This window comes from Piliocolobus tephrosceles, chromosome 11, assembly GCF_002776525.5.
Source record: "Piliocolobus tephrosceles isolate RC106 chromosome 11, ASM277652v3, whole genome shotgun sequence".
In the NCBI taxonomy this organism is placed as follows: domain Eukaryota; kingdom Metazoa; phylum Chordata; class Mammalia; order Primates; family Cercopithecidae; genus Piliocolobus; species Piliocolobus tephrosceles.
This window is the reverse complement of record NC_045444.1, coordinates 3,364,329-3,388,950: the sequence shown is the minus strand read 5'-3', so window position 1 is coordinate 3,388,950 and position 24,622 is coordinate 3,364,329. Positions and strand designations below refer to the sequence as shown.

Here is a 24,622-nt window from a genome sequence, read left to right as displayed (position 1 = left end):
CACCCTTCTATGCAGTGCAGGTAACGGGGTGTTAAGAGAGCCAGGCCCTGTCCTCTTGGAGCTTACAGTCTAATGGGAAAGACAATCAGTACACAAGTAAAAATAAAAAATAAAAAAATGTCGGCCTGGCTCGGTGGCTCACGCCTGTAATCCCAGCACTTTGGGAGGCCGAGGTGGGCGGATCACCTGAGGTCAGGAGTTCGAGACCAGCCTGGCCAACATGGCGAAACCCCGTCCCCACTAACAATAAAAAAATTAGCCGGGCGTGATGGAGGGCGCTTGTAATCCCAGCTACTCGGGAGGCTGAAGCAGGAGAATTGCTTGAACCTGGGAGTGGAGGTTGCAGTGAGCCGCGAGATCGCGCCACTGCACTCCAGCCTGGGTGGCAGAGCGAGACCCTGTCTCAAAAAAAAGAAAAAAAAAAAAAAAAAAAGCCATGATTTCAGAGCGTGAGCAAGGAAAGGAGACAGAGAGAGCCTAGGCTGGAAATCTCGGAGCCGCTCTGGAGACTGGCCTTGGGCGTAGACTGGGGAGCAGAGGGCAGAGGGGCCGCGTGGCGCGGGTTGGGGTCGGCAAGGGTCACCTGAGCCACACAATGGGGGTTGGGGGAGAGCGCCCAGCCGGCCCTAGGTCCCTGTGGTCAGGTCGCCCCGGAGGCGCGCTCGTTCGCCGGAAAGGCACGCGCGCCTGTCTGCCAGGTGCGGCCGCCGCAGGGAGCCGCCCGCCCGGCCGAGGTTCCTCGGGGGCGGGTCCTGGGGCGGGACCGCCCCTGGGCCGCCCATAAATGCGCCCAGCCGGCCGGCACCGCGGGTTCGGAGCGCGAAGCAGTCGGTGGGAGCTCTGCGCGGCCCGCGTCTGTGCTCGCTGCCGCGCCCAGGTGGGCGCGCTGGGAGCTCCAGCCATGCTCTTCTGGCACACGCAGCCCGAGCACTACAACCAGCACAACTCCGGCAGCTACCTGCGGTAAGGGCCGCACGCCGTCTCCGCGGGGCTCGGGCCAGGCGCCGTTGGACGTCCAGGGGCGGAGAGGGGGCGCCCCTGCTGGGCCCTGGCCTCCCCGCTGTCCGCCCTCTGGGGACTGAGAGACCCGCTCAGTGTCCCGCCTAGGGACTGACAGACGGACGGCCGGCGGGACCCGACGTGCGGAGGTGGGGGCCCTCCGGGGAGGCGGGCGCGCAGAGCCCTATGCCTGCGAGGGCTCCTCCCCGACGGCAGAGAGGGTGCAGGGCGCGCACCTGCCGGCCCGCCGCCTCCCCTGGCCCATCCGCCTCCCGCGGCCCTCCTCTCCCCGCGCGTATCGGAGAAGTAGAGGAAACTTCCTGCCAGCAGCCTGGTGCCTGGCCCGGGGAAGTTCGTCCCCTGCTCTTTGCCCGTCTCCGCCGGGGCCCCTCTCCCAGCCTCGCGCCCTCTGCAGTGCCTTTCGTCGGACCAGGTGCGGGCGGCGGCCGGGGGCGGCGCGCTCGGAGGGGCCGGCCGCCCCCTCCCCGCGATAGTCTTGCGCGTGATCGTCCGAGGCCCGCGTGGTTATTGCCCTTGATGGAAATCTTTCTTCTTCTGCAGGGATTTGAGTAGTGCCCTTCAGAGGGGAAAGTCAGTCCTGCGTGTTTTGCACGGTTCCCCACAACCCCCTCTTAGCAGTAGGACCCCGTGTGCTCTGTCTCCCGGAGGATTGTTTTTCCCTGTTCTGCCGCTGGCCGGGACTAATGGGCAGTCATTTCACTTTGTGAACTCGCCGGAACCAGCTTTAGCCTGTCCTTATTTCCATCCTAGTCACAGTTTATGAAATGTGCCTAATTTAACCCAAAAGGCATTTGATATGAGCTCAGGGAAAATGAATTATGAGGCTGAAGGAGTCACAGGCATTGACAGCCCCCATACCAGAGCTACATTTAGTGCTAGTTTTGGCCCCAAGAAGTTCCCACTTAGTTCTTAAAACGTTATTTGTAATTCCTGGCTGCTGGTAGGTATTTGCCCTCCCTGAAGACATCCCCTTTTCCTGGAGGCGGGGGAATGATTGGGTTTAGCGGATGTATCTGCTATTTTTATTCATGGGCCAAAGTAGTTGGAGATGGCAAAGGTCTAGAGCCTTAAAGGCTGGCTGCCACCCGGCAGACCACGGTGATGTCACCAGATGGAAGCTGCTCTGGGGGCTGTTGGAAGTCCAGGAGGAGATGTTAATCACCCACAGATTAAGTGTCCATTCACTTACAAGAAATGCTACAATGGAATACATTTTTACTGAAGTTTTAGTTGTAGCTTTGCCTGAATTTTAATTTGCAGCCATTAAGTATGTTGCCATATCTTAACAATGAGTTTGAAGGTGACCCTGAATTGAAGGTGAATGTACTTAAAACTTCTAGATACCTACAATGTCATCACCCCATTAGGGAACAGTTCTCCCTTGCCTGGGAGGTACAGTTCTGATATCTGCTACCGAAATGGCAATTTGTCCCGGGTAGCTCAGTTACGTTTTAGGATTTGGTGAAAGGAGGAGGGTGAGCACTGAGAGTGGGTGGTGCTGTAAAGCCCTATTGGCTTCTGGGGTCATCGGGGGACCGTGGATAAAGAAGTCCATGCTCTTTTTTTATTTCACTTCTTGGAAGCTGGGAGTTTTTCCCTCAGTGAGGGCCAAGGTGGGGGTTTGTGCATATGTCCTTGGTTCCCCTGACTCTAGAGGGAAGGTCTTGTCCTTTTCCTTGCGTTTTTTGTATTTTATTTTTGGTCATCTCCTCACTTGGCAGAACTTCTGCAAGCTGTCTGACCTCACCAAGGTAGAGGCCTTTACTCCCTTCCCTTTTTCTGTTTGATGTTCTCGTGACTTTTATTCCTTGGCAAATAAGGATGCCAGGCTTGAAACAAGTTACTGTTGAGCGATGGTTCTTAACTTCCTCCGCCCTCCCGCCCCTTTTTAAAAAATTTAAAGGCAGCAGTCCATGGATTATTAACCTGACATGGTCTGGGCAAACATGAAATTATGCAATCCGCGGTGTTCCTAGAGAACCACCCGGGCTGCGACTGTGCCCTGCCCTGACTAAAGGAAGACGCCCTGTGGGGGAAGCCGAGACGGCCTTACACCCTTATTTTTCAGTAGTGGATAGTGATGGGGGAGGCCCACACAGAGCAGGTTTTCCAGGTGTGTGCGCAATGCCAGGCTTTTTTTTTCTTCTGAAAATTGATTAGATGTTGATGGAGTGTGTGCTGGGTTTGTGTTGTAGAGACGCTGGTTTATGATGTGCGAGGAACAGATTGTACCAGTGACTCTGTTTACACAGACAAGTGGGGTCAGCTAATTGGATTCCTAGTCAGGGACCCACGAAGGGAAGAGGGTTATCAAGATAAGAGCATTGGTACTTTTTTGGCACCTGTTTCTGTGTTGCTCATAATTTAGAGGCCTTAAACAAGCCTTGCCTGCCTGTAGGTCATTCGTGTTCTCAAGGAATTCTTTGTCCTTTGTAAGGGCATTTTTAAAATGCTAGGTTTTTTGTTTCTTTTTCCTTTTTTTTTTTTTTTCTTTTAGAGATGGTGAGGTCTCACTATGTTGCCCAGACTGGTCTCAAACCCCTGGCTTCAAGCAGTCTTCTCACCTCAGCCTCGCAAAGTACTGGGATTTCAGGCATGGGCCACCGTGCCTGGCCTAAAAAATATATCCAGAAATAAGTTCCTCAGTAAGTCGCAGGACGATGACTTCATTTTTTTTTTTAATGTGGGGAGTTTTGTTAAGAAGTGGAGGAAAAGAAACTTACAGCAAGGATTTCAAGATTTCCCACTTGGATAAGAAAACGGACTGGGCCGGGCACGGTGGTTCACACCTGTAATCCCTGTAGTTTGGGAGGCCAAGGTGGGTGGATCACCTGAGGTCGGGAGTTCACGACCAGCCTGACCAACATGGTGAAACCCCATCTCTACTAAAAATACAAAAATTAGCCAGGCGTGGTGGCTCATGCCTGTAATCCCAGCTACTCGGGAGGCTGAGGCAGGAGAATCACTTGAACCTGGGAGGTGGAGGTTGCAGTGAGCCTAGATCGTGCCACTACACTCCAGCCTGGACAACAAGGGTGAAACTCCGTCCACCACCCCCTACCCTGCCGCCCAAAAAAAAAAAAAAAAAACAAAACCACACACACACAGACTTGAAGCCAAGGTCCTTCCTTCCTGTTTGCCTTTTGGACAGATTAGAATGACCCTGAAAACGGTGTCCAGTTGTCCTCTCTTTAGAAGGGATGGAGGAATGTCTCAACCTGGGTATTCAGGGAGGGAAGGAAGTGGTTTGTTCATTTGCATAGTTTACAGAACCTGGAGGACAGGGTTGTATTGCTGTGAGAAGTGGCCAGTTAATGGAATTGTTGATTAAAAAATAAAAATGTTTGTTTAGATTTTTATTCTAAAAGTGAACTCTTTTTTTTTTTTGGGACGGGAGTCTTGCTCTGTCGCCCAGGCTGGAGTGCAGTGGCGGGATCCCAGCTCACTGCAAGCTCCGCCTCCCGGGTTCCCGCCATTCTCCTGCCTCAGCCACCCGAGTAGCTGGGACTACAGGTGCCCGCCACCTCGCCTGGCTAGTTTTTTGTATTTTTTAGTAGAGACGAGGTTTCACCGTGTTAGCTAGGACGGTCTCGATCTCCTGACCTCGTGATCCACCCGTCTCGGCTTCCCAAAGTGCTGGGATTACAGGCTTGAGCCACCAAGCCCGGCCTAAAAGTGAAACCTTATGAGTGATCGCTTGTGGATAGAAACCAAATAAATGGAACTTTGCCCTTTTACCTCCTTGGTGGGCTGATTGAATCAGTGTTTTGGGCGGTCATTGAGTGAAATTAGAGTCATGAAGGAGTGGTTTCCTCTGTTTTAAAGCATCTGGAGTGTGCAAGGGTTGAAGGAGTGCAGCCAGCACCCTGCATGCGATGTGCGTGCTGTGTCGCCCTGGGCCCTGGTGGTCTGCGTCGTCTCTCAAGCTTTGCCCTGGCTCTGTGCAGGAGCCCCCTGGGGCTCTGTTCCTGACCTCTGCTTCCTGTGTGTTGCAGTGATGTGCTCGCTCTGCCCATCTTCAAGCAGGAGGAGCCCCAGCTGTCCCCTGAGAACGAGGCCCGCCTGCCACCCCTGCAGTACGTGTTGTGTGCTGCCACGTCCCCAGCCGTGAAGCTGCATGAAGAGACGCTGACCTACCTCAACCAAGGTAGTGGCCGGAGGCCCGGGCCAAGTGGAACCCAGAAGCAGTAGGGAGTTGATGTGAAAGGCCCACTTGGGCCTTGTGACTTTGTTACGGTGGGTGAGGTGGGGCTCGGGAAAGAGAACAGGTGCAGGTTCAGAATCCACTTCTCAGCTGCGTGACCCCTCCGGCCCCAGTGTCCTCATCTGAAAACTGGAAACATCAGATACCTTACGTGGGTAACAGGGTAGCACTCTGCATTCCTCCTAGAGCCCCTCCATGGAGCAGATGCTCAGAGACTGGTAGCATTACTACTGCCTCCCTTCCCTCCCCTCCCCTCCCCTCCGCTCCCCTCCCCTCCCCTTCCCTTTTTTTTGAGACGGGGTCTTGCTCTGTGGCCCAGGCTGGCATGAAGTGGCATGATCATGGCTCACTGCACCCTTGACCTCCTCAACCCAAGTGACCCTCCCACCTCAACCTCCCGAGTAGCTGGGATCACAGGTGTAGGCCACCATGCCCAGCTAATTTTTAAATTTTTTTGTAGAGCTTGGCGGGGGGTGGGGGGGGGTCTCACCATGTTGCCCAGGCTGGTCTCAAACTCCTGGGCTCAAGTGATCCACACCTGCCTGGGCCTCCCAAAGTGCTGGGATTATAGGCCTAAGCCACTGCGCCTGGACATGTTGTGACTGTTTATTGTGACCATGATCATGTCCTTTGAAGGCATAGACTGAGTACCATCAGCATCCCAGGTCCTGGAGCCGCACCTGGCAGTGGTAGGATGGCTGGCCTGTGTCCTACGCAGCACCGGAGCAGGGTTCCATCTGTGCTAGACAAAAGCCCTCTGTGGTGATGGAGACAAGTTCCCTCACCATGTCCTGAGAGAAACAGGCTTTGGAGTTTGAATTCCAACTCTGCACTTCCTAGCTCTGTGACTTGGAGATGCCTTTTCTTTTTCTCTGAGCCTCAGTGTTTTCATGGGTAAAACAAGAAGTATAATTTTGTGGAGTTAGAAGAACGAAGGTCTGTGAGGTGCCTGGAATGATAGTGGTTGTTCAGTTGCTGGTTCCCTTTTTCAGAACACGTGGGCAAGTGTCCTGATGGATGGTGTTTTTGTGATTCTATCATGATTATGAGTATGCGTTTTTTGCACTTTCCTTCTGGGTCATCTCATGACCACCCTGGCATCATGTGGATTTGTCACCTTCTACTTTATCTTTTATTGTGTGTGTGCCCCAGACATGAAACAGTTCTTGGCCACCCACCCAGGCATCCAGCAAGGACGAGCAAAGGACTGTGTGTCTGCTTTACCCCTGACTGGTATGATCCCCTCTACTTTCAATGGGCAGAGCAGGCAAGCAGAGGAACGCTGGTTTCTGTGGGGTCACAGGGAATTGCGGGGGAGCTGCAGTGTCGTAGCAATGTGTCTTACATGTGCAGCTTCCTCTCTGCGAACTTTGATTCCTCAATTTGGGGAGCCAGCCAGGGTGGAAGTCCAACGTGGTCATCAGGCTCTCTGCTAACTGCTGAACTTGCCAGCTTCTGGGCCAAGAAACTAGCTCAGAAGCAACAGCTGGCTCGGTCTGTCTCCCTCTGGGTAGAGGTAACCCCCTGTCATTGTGGAGGGGCCGCAGCGGAAGGTGATGCTTTATCCACAGGGGCAGCTCTGCTGGCCTCAGTTGGTCTTGCTCAGTTGAGCTCCCTCAGCTCTAGAGCTTCCTGCTCAGGCCCTGAGACCTGTGCACCATCTGCAGCGGACGGTGGCCGTGGTTGGTGGGTGGTGTGGCCAAGTGTGCGCATGTGCTGCTGTGTGGAAAGGTTTCTTCTATATGCCTTTCACTTTCATGGAGGGTCAAGTGCTACCAACTGGTTATACACCTTTGAGCACTTTCTTTCCTCTGTGGGCCTCTGGTTTTTTTTTTTTTTTTTTTTTTTGCTTAAATTTAGCAGGGAAAAATGAGATGTTTATAGCATCCATTGAGCTTTGATGTGGTTCTTCTTGTTGGCTACGTCCTGTGGTGCTGAGGAGTGGGTCCAAGGTCTGAGCTCTTGGTCCTGGACCAAGATATTGTGTGTCTGTCCATGCCCTGGTCCCTGCTCCAGTTGGTAAGGCCATTAGCTGAGTTCCTTACCTTTCCTCCACCCCTTCCAATTCCTTTATTTTGAGACCGAGTCTTGCTCTGTCTCCCAGGCTGGAGTGCGATGACACGATCTCAGCTCACTGCAACCTCCGCCTCCCCGATTCAAGTGATTCTCCTGCTTCAGCCTCCCAAGTAGCTGGGATTACAGGCATGCGCCACCACGCCTGGCTAATTTTTGTATTTTTAGTAGAGACGGGGTTTCACCATGTTGGCCAGGCTGGTTTCGAACTCCTGATCTCAGGTGATCCACCCGCCTCAGCCTCCCAAAATGCTGGGATTACAGGCATGAGAGCCACTGTGCCTGGCCTACTAGGTTTTTTTAAAAAGAGTTTTAAAAGTTGATCCTCACATAGATCAGTTAAAAGAGAGAAAAAGGAGTTACCCCTGTGGTCTCATCATCTTATGTTAATTTGGTATATTTAGATATTTTAAAAATTGTGTTTTGTAGGTTATTGAAATAATCTACTTTATAGAAAGTTTGAATAATTTGGAAAAGCAAAAGGAAGAAAATTGAAACAAAATTAAAATCCCCTCCAATTTCACCAGAAGCCACTGCTAACCTTATTTCTACATGTTTGTGTATGTATCTTTCTGTGATTATGCTACAGACTTTTATCCTTTTTTTCATTTACTATATTTGTCAGCCTTCTCATGTCATTGAAAATGATTTGAGGACTTCCATTTTTGTAATGACTGCATAGTATTACATTGTATATTTCTATGACTTTAACCTGTTTCCTTTTATGGCTACTTAGTTTCTAGTTAGAAATTAAATACTGCAATGATGAACAACATCCTTGTATATAAATCTTCCTGTGAAATGTTGATTATTTATGTATTTTGAAAATAAATACTTAAGAAGTAGAATTTCTGGATCAAAGGGTTTGAACATTGAGGCTTTTGATGCATATCGCTAAATTGCCTTCTCAGAAGAATGTACCAATTTATGTGCCAGCCAGCAGTATACATTTTATTGTCTCTTTTCCAATATTGGTTATTGTTTTTTGTCATCTGATTAGTGACACATGGAATGTAATACTAAACTAGCATTTCTTTTCTTTTTTGAGCTGGGGTCTGGCTTGGTTTCCCAGGCTGGACTCAAATTTCTGAGCTCAAGTCATCCTCCCTCCTCAGCTTCCTGAGTAGCTGGGATTAAAGGTGTGTACCACCACCACCCCTGGCCTTAAATTAGCATTTCGGTGATTGTTAATGCCGTCAGATATTTCGAAATACATTTATTTATCTTTTTAATTTGTTTATTATATTCCTGTCCTTTGCACATTTCTCTGTTTGGGTGTTTATGTCTTATGGATAAGGGCATACTATTTATGAAGAATACCAACCTTTTAGCTGCCATTTTTTGCAAGTATTTTTCTCTGATGGTTGCAGGCCATTTAACTTTTATTGTGTGGTAACTATTTTATGGTGTAAGGTATATGTTGTGATTTTTTTTCTGTAGAAATCGATTTTTAAATGTCTATAGTCAAATCTTTCATTCTTTGAAAATAAACTTTTCTTTTATGCTTAAAAGAAAATGCCTGCTCATCCCAAAATCACTTAGCTGAGTAGTTTTCTGAATTTCATTGAGAGGTGTCTAAATTTTAACACTTACTGAAATGCATTTGGAATTTATGATGTGATATGAAGATCTGAGTTTGTTTATTTTCTAGTTATTGCCCGACTTTTCCTACCTTTATCTCACAAATTTAAAAACATCAATTCTGAAACATTTTTTGTTGGCTTTTTTTTTTTTTTTTTTTTTTTTTTTGAGACAGGGTCTGGTTCTGTCACCCAGGCTGGAGTGCAGTGGCTCCATCTCAGCTCACTGCAGCCTCTGCCTCCCGGGCTCAAGGAATCCTCCCACCTCAGCCTCCTGAGTAGCTGGGACTACAGGCGTGCGCCACCACACCAGGCTAATTTTTGTAATTTTGGTAGAGATGGGTTTTCCCAGATGATGTTTCCCAGGCTGGTCTTGAACTCCTGGGCTCAAGCAGTCCTTCCACCTCGGCCTCTCAAAGTGCTGGGACACTTGTGAAACATTAAAAAACCCATCATCCTCAGCAAACTAACACAGGAACAGAAAACGAAACTCCACATGCTCTCACTCATAAGTGGGAGTTGAACAATGAGAATATACGGGCGCAGGGAGGGGAAATCACACACTGGGGCCTGTCAGGGGGTGGGGGGCAAGGGGAGGGATAGCATTAGGAGAAATACCTAATGTAGGTTATGGGTTGATGGGTGCAGCAGACCACCATGGCACATGTATACCTACGTCACAAACCTACACGTTCTGCACGTGTAACCCAGAACTTAAGTATAATTAAAAATATATATATTCTAAATTGGAAGGCAAGCAACAGACAGACTTGTCCTGTGCTGCCGATGTTCTTGCTGAATTCCTCATTGAACTAATTTTTGTAGCTTAGAAATATGTTTTTCTGTGTCAGAGAGGTTCCTTTCATTATTCTTTGTAGCCACTCCCAATAATTTATTCTTACAGAGGGTTACGACCATTAAGACTTCCTTCTCGGCTGAGTGTGGTGGCTCTTGCCTGTAATCCCAGCACTTTGGGAGGCTGAGGCTGTTGGATCATCTTAGGTCAGGAGTTCAAGACCAGCCTGGCCAACGTGATGAAACCCCATCTTTACTAAAAATACAAAAATTAGCTGGACGTGTTGGTGGGCACCTGTAATCCCAGCTACTTGGGAGGCTGAGGCAGGATGATTGCTTGAACCCGGAGGGCAGAGGTTGCAGTGAGCTGAGATCGAGCCACTGCACTCTAGCTTGGGTGACAGAGCGAGACTCTGTCTCAAAAACAAAACAAAACAAAACAAAACAAAAAACCCACTTCTTCTATACTTTTTCTTAAAAAAACAAATGGATGAGATTATATGCTTTATGCAGTTGTTTCTTGCTTTTATTAAATACTGTTCTTGTAATAATATTTTCCATTATTATTAAAAGTATCCTAAACATGTAAAATGTCTACATGTTATTTCACGATTTCCTTTTGTTATTTAGAGCAGAATATTGTCATAACTCCTAGAAAAAATACACAACATAATTGTTTTAGTGTCTGCCTCCCGTAATAGAATGGAAGTTCTATAGGGCTGAGCCATGGATTAAATAATTTTTTTTTTTTTTTTTTTTTTGAGACAGGGTCTTACTCTTTCACCCAGGCTGAATGCAGGGGCACAGTCATGCCTCACTGCAGCCTCCACCTCTTGGAACAATTAGTCCTCCTGCCTCAGCCTCTCAAGTAGCTGGGATAAACATGGGCTACCACGCCCAGCTAATTTTTCTATTTTTTTTAGAGACGAGATCCCACTATGTTGCCCAGGCTGGTCTCAAACTTCTGAGCTCAAGCAATCCTCCTTGACCTCCCAAAGTGTTGGGATTGCAGGCATGAGCCACTGCCTGGCCCCTAAAATTTTAAAGTACGGGCTGAGGAATACCCCTTTTCCTAAATACTTGGAATTGGAAGTATTTTGGATTTTGGATTTTCGGATATTCGCATATCCATAATGAGGTGTTTTGAGGCTTTGACCCACATCTAGACACAAAATTCACTTATGTTTCATATATACTTCAGGCACATAGCATTGAAGGTAATTTTATACAATATTTTAAATAATTTTGTTTATAAAAAAAAGCTTGTGTACATTGAGTCATCAGAAAAGATGGTCCCAGCCACCCATGTGGACAATACGTGGGGTCACATCGGGACTCAAAAAGTTTCAGGTTTGGGATTTTTGGATTAGGGATGCTCAACCTGTATCCTCAGTATTAAGCTGTGGGTGCCTTGAGAGTATAGTAGGTGCTCTGTGAATATTTAGAAAATCTAAAAATAGGTGTGATTTTATCCCCCCCAAGTCAGTAATGCTGCACTAGATACCTTTTTCAGCGTACCTCATTTAAGTAGCCTATTCTACATCATATGACCAAAAGGCATTGATACAATTGGCTTGTTTTTTTCTTTCTTTCTTTTTTTTTTTTTTTTTTTGAGACGAAGTTTGCCGGTGTTGCCCAGGCTGGAGTACAGTGGCACGATCTCGACTCACTGCAACCTCCGCCTCCCGGGTTCAAGCGATTCTCCTGCCTCAGCCTCCTGAGTAGCTGGGATTATAGGTGTCCACTACCACACCGGGCTAATTTTTGTATTTTTAAATAGAGACTGGGTTTAGCCATGTTGGCCAGGCTGGTCTTAAGCTCCTGACTTCAGTTGATCCGCCTGCCTTGGCCTGCCAAGATAAAATTCTTAAAAAGTAGTTTTAACACATCATTCAAGACATTTTTGGTTAATTGAAAAGCCTGCTATTAAGTATTTATAAGGCTTTGTGGTAGGTATTGCGTTATTCTTGTGAAGCCATGACAGGTCCTCTCTTCTTCCTTGTAATGATGTGTTTAAAGTTCTCTGAAAACATGGAAAAGATGCTATAGGCATAAATCAAAAAGTCACTTAAACCACTGGATGCCCATTTCTCAGTGCAGTGTCAAACCAATGCCTTGAGGACATGTGGCTTGGACATGTGTGTTTCATAGGGATGTCCTATCTCCAAGCCCAGTGGCTAGTTTTAGATATGGTAAAAATGATTTGAAGAACAAAGTCTGTCCTCTTCCTCTGAAAAAATCCTTCCAAGGGGTGGATAGAGAGTTGAATAGAGGTTTGCAAACTTCCAGATAACCTCCTCTTTGTCAGTGGCCAAAGGTCATTGTAGACAGATCTTCCTGAAGGCTGGAGCCTGAGGGAAGGGATGATGAGGGTGTGGAGGGATGAGAAGGGATGTGGAGGAGGAGGAGTCCGGGAGAGCAGAGAAGAGAGCACCCCAGGCAATCTGCGTAGGGATTTCTGGCTTTGAGATGAGAAATAACTTTGCCAGAATGACTTGCGGTGGGGAATGCTTTGATATTTTCCATCAAAACAACTCTTGAGTCTTAAGTATAGTAATGAATTTTCATAGTATGCTTACTTTCATTCATTCATGGAGTAAAATTTCCTGTTGGTTGGAGGAGGATGGTGGCTTGGTGAGAAGAGAGAAAAGCCACGTGCAAAGACAAGCATGGGGGTGCAGTTGAACACACTGTCTATCCCAGGAATCCTAAGTGGGTCAGGATGACGAAGGTTTCAAACACAAGGGGAAATAGGAATGATGTGGCTGGAGAGGTAGACCAGATATCTGACCTAGAACTCCACCTGTCTTGCTTAGGCCAAACTATCTGGCAACCATCTGGGCAAGTCAGTTAACCTTTCTTTACCTCCAATTCCTTACCTGTAAGATGGGGGAAGTAAACTCCCTACAAAGTAGGTGCTGCTATGTGGGTAAAATGAGCTAATGCATGTGGAACACTGAAATGCCGGGCACATAGCAAGCACTCACATGTCACCCACTGTTACTAATAAAGAGGAAACATCTCACCAGTCCTGTTTTGGAAGTTAACAAGGTCATCGAGTTGGGACTTTGATAACTTTTGCTGATTTTTATCCCTTCTTTTCCCAATTCAAAGATTAATACACGGTTGGCTCTAAAGCTAAGAACTGCATCTCTTAGAGTTGAACGGCGGTAGCTTTGGGAAGGCCTGCTTCACTTTTCCATTCATTCTTCACTCGCTGTACAGCCTCATGGTGGACATAACCCTGAGGAGAATTTCCTGTGCAAGGTGTTGAAATACCATTTTAGAAATAAAGATCTCTTGGCCGGGCGCGGTGGCTCACGCCTGTAATCCCAGCACTTTGGGAGGCCCAGGCGGGCGGATCACAAGGTCAGGAGATCGAGACCATCCTGGCTAACACGGTGAAACCCCGTCTCTACGAAAAAAATACAAAACATTAGCCGGGCATGGTGGCGGGCACCTGTAGTCCCAGCTACTCTGGAGGCTGAGGCAGGAGAATGGTGTGAACCCGGGAGGCGGAGCTTGCAGTGAGCCAAGATTGCACCACAGCACTCCAGCCTGGGCAACAGAGCGAGACTCTGTCTCAACAAAAAACAAAACAAAACAAAACAAAAAAAGAAATAAAAGATCTCAAAACGCACTGAACTCTTAAATGCCGTAAGCTGTCGTGTTAAGGAGGGTTTGTATTACCTGGTAGGTGAGAACCTCAGGCTTTCAGGTGGTACTTCTTTGTTAGCACTTGAGAATTTGGAAAGCACTTTCTAATATTCTCTTCTGAGTTATTCCCCCAAGATGCATTGTTCCCATCGCACAGATGACCAGCTGAGAGGTGAAATCAGGCTCCCCTCCTATATCACGTAAGTTTGAAAGCCAGGGGAGTGATTGAACTGGGATGCAATAATAAAAGGAGCTCTGGAAGGGGAAGCACCTGTTTTTTCTGGCTGATTTTTCTTGGAGTTCCTGCAGGCGGGATTCTAGGCTAGGCACTTCGGTGCAGGGACTCTGCCACTTGGTACTCCTGATGCAGCTCTGAGGGGGAGGGTGGATGAAGCTTTGTGGGGGGAAGGAATGGAGTGGGGAGAAAATGCCTCCTTGGAGAGGAAAAAAATATCCATTATCAGTGGCTCCTACCCTACCCCAACCCTCCTGTTTTCCGCCCACAGCAACCCCAGGGAGGGAGATAAGAGCTCCAGGGGAAAGTCCTGTCTTCCCTGCTCCTAGAACCAAACAGATTTGCAGTTCTGTCTTTTTGACCAGCTTCTGCTCCAGGGAAATCACTTGATCCTTTGGAGCCCGAGTTTCCTCATTTATGAAACCAGGACAGTTTCACTTTGTGGGTTTCACTTTGTGGGTTACATGAATAACAAATGTCTGGCAAACAATAAGTAGCCAGTTATATTTTTCCTTCTTACCAATTATATCAGTGACTTTGAATTTAAGGAATGAGGCAAAGGATTAGTTATTTTGTTTATTATCTTTTCTCCATAGCTGAAGTTTTCTTTCCAGATTAAATGTTAGCCTGAAGTTTGGGAATATAAGCTGAATAAACCAAATAACTCTAAAATATATTACTTAAAAAAATGTTTTCCCCTTATTTTTTCCTGAGTATAAAGTAGTAGTCTTTATTCCTGAGTATAAATAAGTATTTATTCCTGAGTATAAATAAGTGTTCTTATTATAAAATAGAACAGCCAAACCATATATACTCTAGAAAATGCGCAATAGTCCTACCTTTCAGAATTTTCTTAGTCATACCTTAACCCATATATATCTACTTCCATAGACAAACATGCACATAACCTTATATATGGTCCCAAGTGTACCTTTTGCTTTTTAAGAGAAATGGGATCATATTATATTCACTGTTTGACAACTTGCTTTTTTTTTTTGAGATGGAGTCTCGCTCTATCTCCCAGGCTGGAGGGCAGCGGTGTGATCTTGGCTCACTGCAAACTCTGCCTCCCAGGTTCACACCATTCTCCTACCTCAGCCTCCCGAGTAGCTGGGACTACAGGTGCCCGCCACCATGCCTGGTTAATTTTAATTTTTATTTTTTGTATTTTTAGTAGAGACAGGTTTTCACCGTGTTAGCCAGGATTGTCTAGATCTCCTGACCTCATGATCCGCCCACCTTGGTCTCCCAAAGTGAGCCACCGTGCCCGGCCTCAACTTGCTTTTTTTAAAAAAAAATTTTTTTTTAATTTGTGTTTTAGAGACAGAGTCTCAGTCTGTTGCCCAGGCTGGAGTGCAGTGACACAGTCATAGCTCACTGCAGCCTGGAGCTTTTGGGCTCAAGCAGTTTTCCCCTCCTCAGCCTCCTAAAGTGTTGGGATTATAAGTATGAGCCACTGTGTCCTGCTACTTTTTTTTTTCCCCCAAACAAAATATTTTCAGTGTCTTTCCACGTGGGTACATTAAAAAATATAATAAGCAAAATCTGATCTTTACTGGTTATACTACGATCATTGTATGTCTGTTGTATAGCTTGTTCTGTTGAGGAACATTAGGCTTGTTTCCATTGTTTTCATAGTTATAACCCAGTGCTGTAGTAATCCATGAACATCTATGTATATCTTTGTGTTTCAGCAGGAGTGCAAATAGCTGTAGGATACACACCTAGAAATAGAATTACCAGCACGACATTTTGGTAGATACTGCCCTATTGCCTTCCAGTGAAGTTGTGCCAGTTTGTACTTTGTGAACAATAACTATCTGAATACTTGTTTATTTTCTCCTCCCTTATCTTTTTCCAATCTCTACCACACCTGAAATATAAACTTGAGGGCAGAGAACTTGGTCATCTTGTTCACTGCGAGGCCTAGCCCAGTGTCTAGCATACACAACTTCTTTAAATGACTGAAGAAAGTCTGTTTTTCTTTGCCTTTGCCAACACCGTGTACCCTTTGGTAACTGCTGGGGAAAATACAGGATCTTCTTCTTTTAATTCTCCTTTCCTCAGTGATGTTAAATATTTTTTCATTTTATTATTCTTTTTGCCTTTCATGTGATTTACCCATTTTTCTAGTGAGATTTTCATCCTTAATTATTTGTAAGACCTCCTTGTATATTTGGGATATTATAATATGCACTGGAAATATTTTCCCACTTTTTCATTCATTTCATTCCTTTTTAAATTAGTTTATTTCTTTTACTTTTTTTTTTTTTGAGATGGAGTCTTGCTCTGTCGCCTAGGCTGGAGTGTAGTGGCGTGATCTCTGCTCACTGCAACCTCTGCCTCCCAGGTTCAAGTGATTCTCCTGCTTCAACCTCCCAAGCAGCTGGGATTACAGGTGTCTACTATGACGCCCGGCTAATTTTTGTATTTTTAGTAGAGTCAGGGTTTTGCCATGTTGGCCAGGCTGGTCTTGAACCCCTGAACTCAAGTGACCGACCGCAGCCTTCCGAAATGCTGGAATTACAGGCATGAGCCACCATGCCTGGCCTCTTTTACATAATTTTTGCTGTTTGTTTTTAATTTATAGAGACAGGGTCTCTATGTTGGCCAGGGTGGTCTACAACTATTGGCCTCAAGCAATCTTCCTGCCCCAGCCTCCCAAAGTGCTGGGAGTATAGGCACGAGCCACTGCATCTGGCCCATAATAAAAGCTTTTTTTGTTGTTGTTTTGCCAGGGTCTCACCTCTGTCACCCAGGCTAGAGTGCAGTGGCGTGATTACAGCTCACTGCAGCCTCAACCTCCTGGGCTCAGGTGATCCTCCGGCCTTAGCCTCCCTATAGCTGGTACTACAAATGGCTGCCACCAAGTCTGGCTAATTTTTGTATTTTTATAGAGTTAGAATTCTGCCATGTTGCCCAGGCTTGTCTGGAACTCTTGGACTCAAGCCATCCACCCCGCCTCAGTCTCCCAAAGTGCTAGGATTACAGGTGTAAGCCACCACGCCCAGCTATAAAAGTTTTTAAGATAAATTTTTATTATCGGGTTTATTGGACTTCACCTTAATTATTTTTGTGTTTTCATGTCCCATTTAGAGTATGCCTTCTTCACTTTAAGATTTTAATAATATTCATCCTTTTTTTTTAATTTAAAAAAATCCTTTCCTTAATTGTTGATACTTTGACATTTATTATGGTGCATAAGGAATAAATTAAGGCTCCAACTCTGTTACTTTCCATATGGCCATCATCACATTGTCCCACAATAACTGACTGAATGTAGAACCTTGATATAGTGGAATAATATGCAGCCATAACAAGAATGAAGGCCCTTTTGTATGGCCGTGAAAGGTGTCTAGTATGTGTTATTAAATTAAACACCTTTCCCTCATTCCCTCAAACGCCAGCCTGAATGACACTATTAATGAGCCTTTTGGAGAAACTGAGTGGCACATTGAAAGTGGTAATGTTGGAGTTGGATATACCCAGCTCCCAATTCTGGTTCTTCTCTTCTTTCCCAAGCTGCTGAACCTGTCAACTCTGTTTTCTGTTAAATAGGTATAACACTGACCTCAGTATAGCCTGCAGAATTATATAATATTTTTGTTGTTTTTCTTGCCACATAAGGATACTTTATTTTGGCCATATAAAATTTAGAAATGTTAGCCGGGCCTGGTGGCGCACGCCTGTAGTCCCAGCCACTCTGGAGGCTGAGGCAGGAGGATCGCTTGAGCCCAGGAAGTCAAGGCTGTAGTGAGCCGAGGTCATACCACTGCACTCCAGCCTGGGTAACAGTGAGACCTTGTTACTGAATAAATAAATAAATAAATAAATAAATGGGAAAGATACTATAGGCCAAAACTTAAAAAAAAAAAAAGAAGTACATATAAAAATGTTTAATTGGCAAAGAATATGGTAAACCACATGCAAAGGTTTAAAAGAAGAAAATAACAAAGAACAAACGCTTTCCAAAATGTCATCTCTCCATAATCTGTGAATCTCAGGCTAAACTAATAAAAAGACCAATAAATTAACAGGGGGTGTGTTTTGTTATTTTTTTTTTTGTTTATTTGTTTTAGAGAGACAGGCTCTTGCTGTGTCACCCAGGCTGGAGTGCAGTGCAGCCTTGAACTCCTGAGCTCCAGCAATCTTTAGCCTGGCTCACTTGTATATTTTATAGAGACAAGGTCTCCCTGTGTTGCCCAGGTTGGTCTTGAACTCCTGCTTTGGCCTTCCACAGTACTGGGATTACAGATGTGTGCCACCATGCTTGGAATTCTTTGTTGTTTTAAAAACCAATCAGAATATATTGAAATCCTTATGAGGTTACTTGTATAGATTGCTTATCACAGCTTATAGCACATAGATGTGATTTTTAGGGCCGGGCGTGGTGGCTCATGTCTGTAATCCCAGCACTTTGGGAGGCCAAGGCAGGTGCATCACTTGAGGTCAGGAGTTCGAGACCATCCTGGCTAACATGGTGAAACCCCATCTCTACTAAAAATACAAAAAATTAGCCAGATGTGGTGGCACATGCCTGTAGTCCCAGCTACTCGGGAGGCTGAGGCAGGAGAATTGCTTGTACCTGGGAGGCGGAGCTTGCAGTGAGCTGAGATGGCACCACTGCACTCCAGCCCTGGGTGACAGAGCGAGACTCTGTCTCAAAAAAAAAGAAAAAAAAGATTTTTAATGTTTCATAGGTGTCTACATGGTCATGTCAAACTTTAATTATGTTTTAAATAGTAATGGACCAATTAATTAAAACGTCCTACTTACATGATTGAATTCCAGACAGTCCAATTCCAGAATAATATGTTCTTAATAAGCACATTGCTGGGTGTGGTGGTTCGTGCCTCTAGTACTAGCTACTTGGGAGGCTGAGATAGGAGGATCCCTTCAGCCCAGAGTTCAAGAGCAGCCTGGGCAACATTGCAAGACCCTATCTGTAAAATAATAAATAATATGGTCGCGTGCAGTGCCTCATGCCTGTAATCCCAGGGCTTTGGGAGGCAGAGGCAGATGGATTGATTGATCCCAGGAGTTCGAGACCAGCCTGGCCAACATGGTGAAACCCCATCTCTACTAAAAATACAAAAATTAACTGGGCGTGATGGCACGCACCTGTAGTCCCAGCTAACTCTACTTGGGAGGCTGAGGCAGGAGAATCGCTTGAACACGGGAGGCGGAGATGGCAGTGAGCCAAGCTTATGCCACTGCACTCCAACTTGGGCAACAGAGCAAGACTCCATCTCAAAAAAAAAATAAAAAAATGAAAAAAAGAATTATATTAAAATCATATATATTTTGGAAATACTTTGAAGGAAAAAAAGTCAGCCAAAACATTTTCTGTCCAAGTTGAAGCGTGTCATAAAGCACAGACAGAAGCATTGGAGGCCCTGGCGAGTCACTCAGCAGCAGTTAGTACAGGTTCACCAGGGCAGGTCACCCCTTTACTGGGGATGTGGTAGACTTCAGTTGAGAACAGATTAAAGCAAGTCCCTAAAATTTCATTTCATGACTTGATGACCCATCTGGAAAAACAGACACACAGTCACTCACTGAAGCATCAAAACCTTTCTAGTCCCAAGTGACTGCAGCTGCCTGCCTGGAACCCTGCTGGTGGCTGCCCCTGAACCAGGCAGACACCTGCCAGTCAGGACAGACCGTCAGTGGGGCTGGAGGAGAGGACCCTGGCTTAATAAACTTTACACTCTCACCTTGCTCTGGTCACTGCAAAAATAGGGTTATGATTTACATGGCACATTATGGAAAACCCACATTAATGGGCCAGGTACATCAAAGGCTCTCAGTAAGTGTTCCTTTCCTCTGCCACTAACTCTGGCAATTTTCTGTGGATATTTAGAGGAGGAGAGAGGGAAGGAAGATCGGGGGTGGGAAGACCCACTTTGCTGTTAGTAAAATGGGCTCCTGAGTCAGGCTTCAGAGGCCACTGCGCTGTGGTTAGAATTACTACTTGGAAAAAAAAAAAAAAACTATTTAAAAAAAGATTAAATTCCACCACTTCGAGAGGCCGAGGTGGGCAGATCACTTGATCCCAGGAGTTCGGGACCAGCCTGGGCAACTTAAGGAGACCCCATCTCTACAAAAAATATAAAAATTAGCCAGGTGTGGTGGCACGCATCTGTGGTCCTAACTACTCGGGAGACCGAGGTGGGAAAATTGCTTCAACCCGAGAGGTCAAGGCTACAATGAGCCGAGACTACATTGCTGCACTTCAACCTGGGCCACAGAGCGAGACCCTGTCTCAAAAAAAAAAAAAAGATTACTGCTTGGAAGAATGTGTAGAGTCTCTGCTCTGAATGAGGAACATGTTTTGTGTTTTGTTTTGAAGGAACCACTCTTGGTCAGGCACGGTGGCCCACGCCTGTAATCCTAGCACTTCAGGAGGCCGAGGTGGGCGGATCTCTTAAGGTCAGGAGTTCGAGACCAGCCTGGCCAACATGGCGAAACCCTGACTCTACTAAAAATACAAAACTTAGCCAGGCATGGTGGCTCATGCCTGTAATCCCAGCTACTTGGGAAGCTGAGGCAGGAGAATCACTCAAACCTGGGAGGTGGAGGTTGTGGTGAGCCGAGATCGAGCCACTGCACTCCAGCCTGGGTGACAGAGCGAGACCCTGTCTCAAAAAATGTATAAATAAAATAAAGGAGCCACTCTACACAAGTAACTACCATGATTGTTCCAACCCCATCATTTCACAAGAGAAGGAAGGAAGCCCAGAGTCAAGATGGAATGTTCATGGGTCATACAGCCTGCAGTGGAACTGGGAGGGGGAGGGGTCTGTTCACTAAGCACCACAGTGATCAATAGGTGTATTAGGGGTTGTTAGCCACTGCATTGAGGGTATAACAGGTGACTTGCTGCTCTTCTTCACCTCTTTCTTTCCATGGGCAAAGAAGACAGCCATGCAAAGAAAATGCCCTGGCTCTGTGCTTTGCAGGTTGGGGATCTCTCCTGTGCCCAGCCAGGTGCACTATGCTTGGGTGGATTTGGGAGATTCTTGACCTTCCTCTGCCATTCTCCAGCCAGTGACTCTGCCTGGAACCTTCCATCTGGGTGCTTAGAGGACCCTGTGAGTCCTGAGTGGTACAGAGAAACCACACAAGCTCTAGGAATTCAGAGCATGGGCGAGAGTAGATTCCTGAAGTATAAGGGCTGGAGGGAGCCTACTTCCAATGTTCATGGACCAGCATCGTCTGCAAGTTTGTTAGAAATGCAGAATCTTGGGCCTGCTGCAGGACAACTGAATCAGAATCTGCAGGTTGCCCCGCGGTTGTGAACATATTACAGTTTGAGAAGCACTGATCTGAACTTTCTACCCCCGACCCTCCCATTTTATAGGTGGGTAAAGTGAGGCTCAGAGATGCTATGTGACTTGTCCAAGAACATAGAGTGGTACTTCAGTCAGTCTCTTTTTTTAAAAAAAACTTTTTTTTTTTTCTTTTAAGAGATGTTGTCTTGCTCTGTCTCCCAGACTGGAGTACGGTGGTACAATCATGGCTCACTGTAGCCTCAAATTTCTAGGCTCAAGCGATCCTCCTGCCTCAGCTTCCTGAGTAGCTGGGACTATAGGAGCGTGCCACCATACCCAGCTAATTTTAAGAAATTTTTGTAGAGACAGGGTCTTGCTATGCCTGCTGGTCTTGAGCTCCTGGGCTCCTACCTCAGCTTCCCTAGCAGCTGGGATTACAGGTGAGAACTGTGGTGCCTGGTTTAAAACATTTTTATTTTTATTTAAAAGAAATATATATTTCAAAAAAAAAAAAAAAAAGACAGAGTCTCCTTATGTGGCCGAGGCTGGTTTTGAACTCCTGGGCTCAAGGGATCCTCCTGCCTCAGCCTCCCAAAGTGCTAGGATTACAGGTGTAAGACACCATGTTTTTTAAAAACAGCTTTACTTGTAGTCCCAGCAACTTGGGAGGCTGAGGCAGGAGGATCACTTGAGCCCAGGAGTTTGAGGCTGCAGTGAGCCACGAATAGCCACTGTATCCCAGCTTGGGCAATAGAGCTAGATAGCATCTCTTTAAAAAAAAAAAAAGGCTGGGTGTGATGGCTCATACTTGTAATTCCAGCACTTTGGGAGGCTGAGGCAGGCGGATTGCTGGAGTCCAGTAGTTCAAGACCAGCCTGGGCAACATAGTGAGACCCCATGTCTACAAAAAATACAAAAATTAGCCAGTTGTGGTGGTATGTGCCTCTAGTCCCAGCTACTTGGGAGGCTGAGGTGGCAGGATCATGTAAGCCTGGGAGGTTGAGGTTGCAGTGAGCCATGATAATGCCACTGCCCTCCAGCCTGGGTGACAGAGTGAGACCCTGTTTCAAAAAAAAAAAAAAAAAGCTTCATTGTGATACAATTCACATACCCTACAATTCACCCATTTACTGTATAAAATTCAATGTTTTTTAATATTCAGCTTAATGTACTAAGCCATCACAGCTGATTTTAGAACATTTTTGTCCCTTCTTAGAGAAATCCTGCACCCCTAGCAGTTATTCCCCATTCTCCTTTCCCTGGCCCTGGCCCTCAGGCAACCAGTAATCTACTTTATCTCTACACACTTGCCTATTCTAGACTTTTCGTATAAATGGTATCACACAAATGGTCTTTTGTGGCTGGCATTTTTCTGTCACCATCATGTTTTTAAGGGTCTTCATGTTGAACATGTATCAGTATTTCATTCCTTTTTTACTGCTAAATAATATTCCACTGTGGGAGGTACCACTTTTTTTTTTTTGTTTGTTTGTTTTGAGACGGAGTCTCGCTCTGTGGCCCAAGCTGGAGTGCAGTGGCCGGATCTCAGCTCACTGCAAGCTCCGCCTCCCGGGTTTACGTCATTCTCCTGCCTCAGCCTCCGGAGTAGCTGGGACTACAGGCGCTGCCACTGCGCCTGGCTATTTTTTTGTATTTATAGTAGAGATGGGGTTTCACCGTGTTAGCCAGGATGGTCTCACGTTTTATTTAAACTAAAAGTTGGTGGACATTTGGACTGTTTCTACTTTGTGGCTATTGTGAATAATGCTGTTGTGAGCCTTTGTGTAAAAATTTTTGTGTGGACCTATGTTTGCACTTGTCTTGGTTATGTTTGTAGGAGAGGAATTGCTGGGTCAAATGGTGACTCTGGAACTGCCAGACCGTTTTCCAAAGCAGCTCTACTATTTTACATCGTTACCAGCAATACAGGAGGGAGCCAGCTTCTCCCCAGCCGGCACTTGCTATTTGTTGTTGTTTATTGTTTAGTGTGTGTCTTCATGATGGAGAGGGTATGGGTAACAGGCTGGCGGCCATCTGCCAGCCTCATAAAGCAGGGTGCCCCAAAACTGGGCCCCTGTAGCACACGGGAACCAGGGGCTCAAATGCTGGGAGGATTCTTTGACTCTTCAGTCTGCTCCTCTCTGGGCAGCTGCCTTCTGCAGGCTCTGCCCACCAGCATCCCTGCCCCTCTGGCCAGACAGCAGACAGCAAGGCCACCAAAGCTTCCTGAGAGCACACGGCCTCAGCTCCCTAGAGAGACAGGTGCTCTCATTCCCCTCCTGATTCTACACTCCCAGGAGGGGACTGCGGGTCTGGCTTGGTCACCTGCTCACCTAGACCAAGAGGTGGGCCTGGTGTAACTGACCCTGGCTGTCCCCACTTTCCCCATCTCCACTCTGCAGCCAGAGGTTGGGAGTAGAGGAGCAGTTCCAGAAGGGTCCTTAGATAGCCCGGATATGAGAGAGAAGCAGGCTCTGTTGCCCTAGGAGAGACTGCTCCGGAAAGACCTTCTCACCAGAGGCTGGGACACGAAATGGGGCTGCCTGGGGCAGGCAGGTGGTGGGGGTTGGGTAAGAACAAGTGCAAAGCCAGTGGCCAGGTGGGCTGGGCCCTGCCTTCCAGACCTGGGGTCAACTGATGTGGTCATGCGGCGACCCTCAGCCCGGCACCCGGGTCCCCCCTACTGAGCCCCAAGCGTATGTAGGTGGCAGGGCTTGGAGGGGAGGTGCCTGAGTGAGTCATGATTCTGCCCTTATCTTTAGAGATTTGGTTTTTCTACTCTTTACTGTCCTTTATCCTACTAACTTACAGGGCAGGTTTTTTTTTCTTTTTTCTTCAGGTTTTCAACATTTATTTTTTGGCAAGTTGATGCATTTACTTGGTTCAAAATTTAAGTGGTAAAAGGGATTGTGGTAAGTCTCCCATCTCTGCCCCAGGCACCCAGTGCCCTCCTCAGAGGCAGCTGATGTTACCCCTGGCCCCAGTATATTTTCAGGCATAAACAAGCAAAGATGCTTATCCGGCCTTGTCTTAAACACACACACACACGGCAGTGATCTATGTGTTTAGGATTTCTGTAGGCCTTGTCCAGTCACCCTCCAAAGAGACAGTACCTGTTTATATCCCTACCTCTGGTACAGGAGGACACCTGTCTCCACACTTGGCATTGTCAACATTTTGAATCCTTTCTAATATATGTGGAGCATAGCAGCATCTTATTTTGATTTGCGTTCGTTTGATTTCTAGTAACTGTTGCAAGTGAAACTAAGCATCTTCCTGTGTTTGTATGCCCTTCGTATGTCTTTTGCCAAAAACTGACAGTTGATATCCATGGCTCATTTTTCTTTTGGCTTTTTGCTTGTGGGTCTGCAAGAACCATGATATTAGGTTAAACCATATGCACTTGCCGTTTTGTAAATCAAAATCGGTCAGTTATCTACGGTTTCATATTGTTCATGTACTATGGATACAAATTCAACTAGCGAAACTGGTGAATTCCTATGTACCAGCAATAACAAAGTATAAAATAAAATAGAAAAGGGCCAGGCGTGGTGGCTCACGCCTGTAATCCCAGCACTTTGGGAGGCCAAGGAGGGCAGATCACCTGAGGTCGGAAGTTTGAGACCAGCCTGACCAACATGGAGAAACCCCATCTCTACTAAAAATACAAAATTAGCTGGGCGTGGTGGTGGCTCATGCCTGTAATCCCAGCTACTTGGGAGGCCGAAGTGAAATTGCTTGAACCCGGAAGGTGGAGGTTGTGGTGAGCCGAGATCGTGCCATT

The 24,622-nt window shown here is 46.5% G+C and overlaps 1 protein-coding gene across 1 annotated transcript in view; it reads left to right on the top strand.

Annotated features, from left to right (window-relative positions):
• Positions 1 to 809: 809 nt before the first annotated feature.
• The window catches only part of TFCP2L1 (transcription factor CP2 like 1), a 76,709-nt gene continuing 52,896 nt past the window's right edge, over positions 810 to 24,622 (top strand). The window contains exons 1-2 of the mRNA XM_023185211.1: positions 810 to 963; positions 5,016 to 5,167. Of these exons, the coding sequence (XP_023040979.1) occupies positions 902 to 963; positions 5,016 to 5,167 (214 nt within the window). The 5' untranslated portion in view covers positions 810 to 901. The remainder of the gene's footprint in view (positions 964 to 5,015; positions 5,168 to 24,622) is intronic.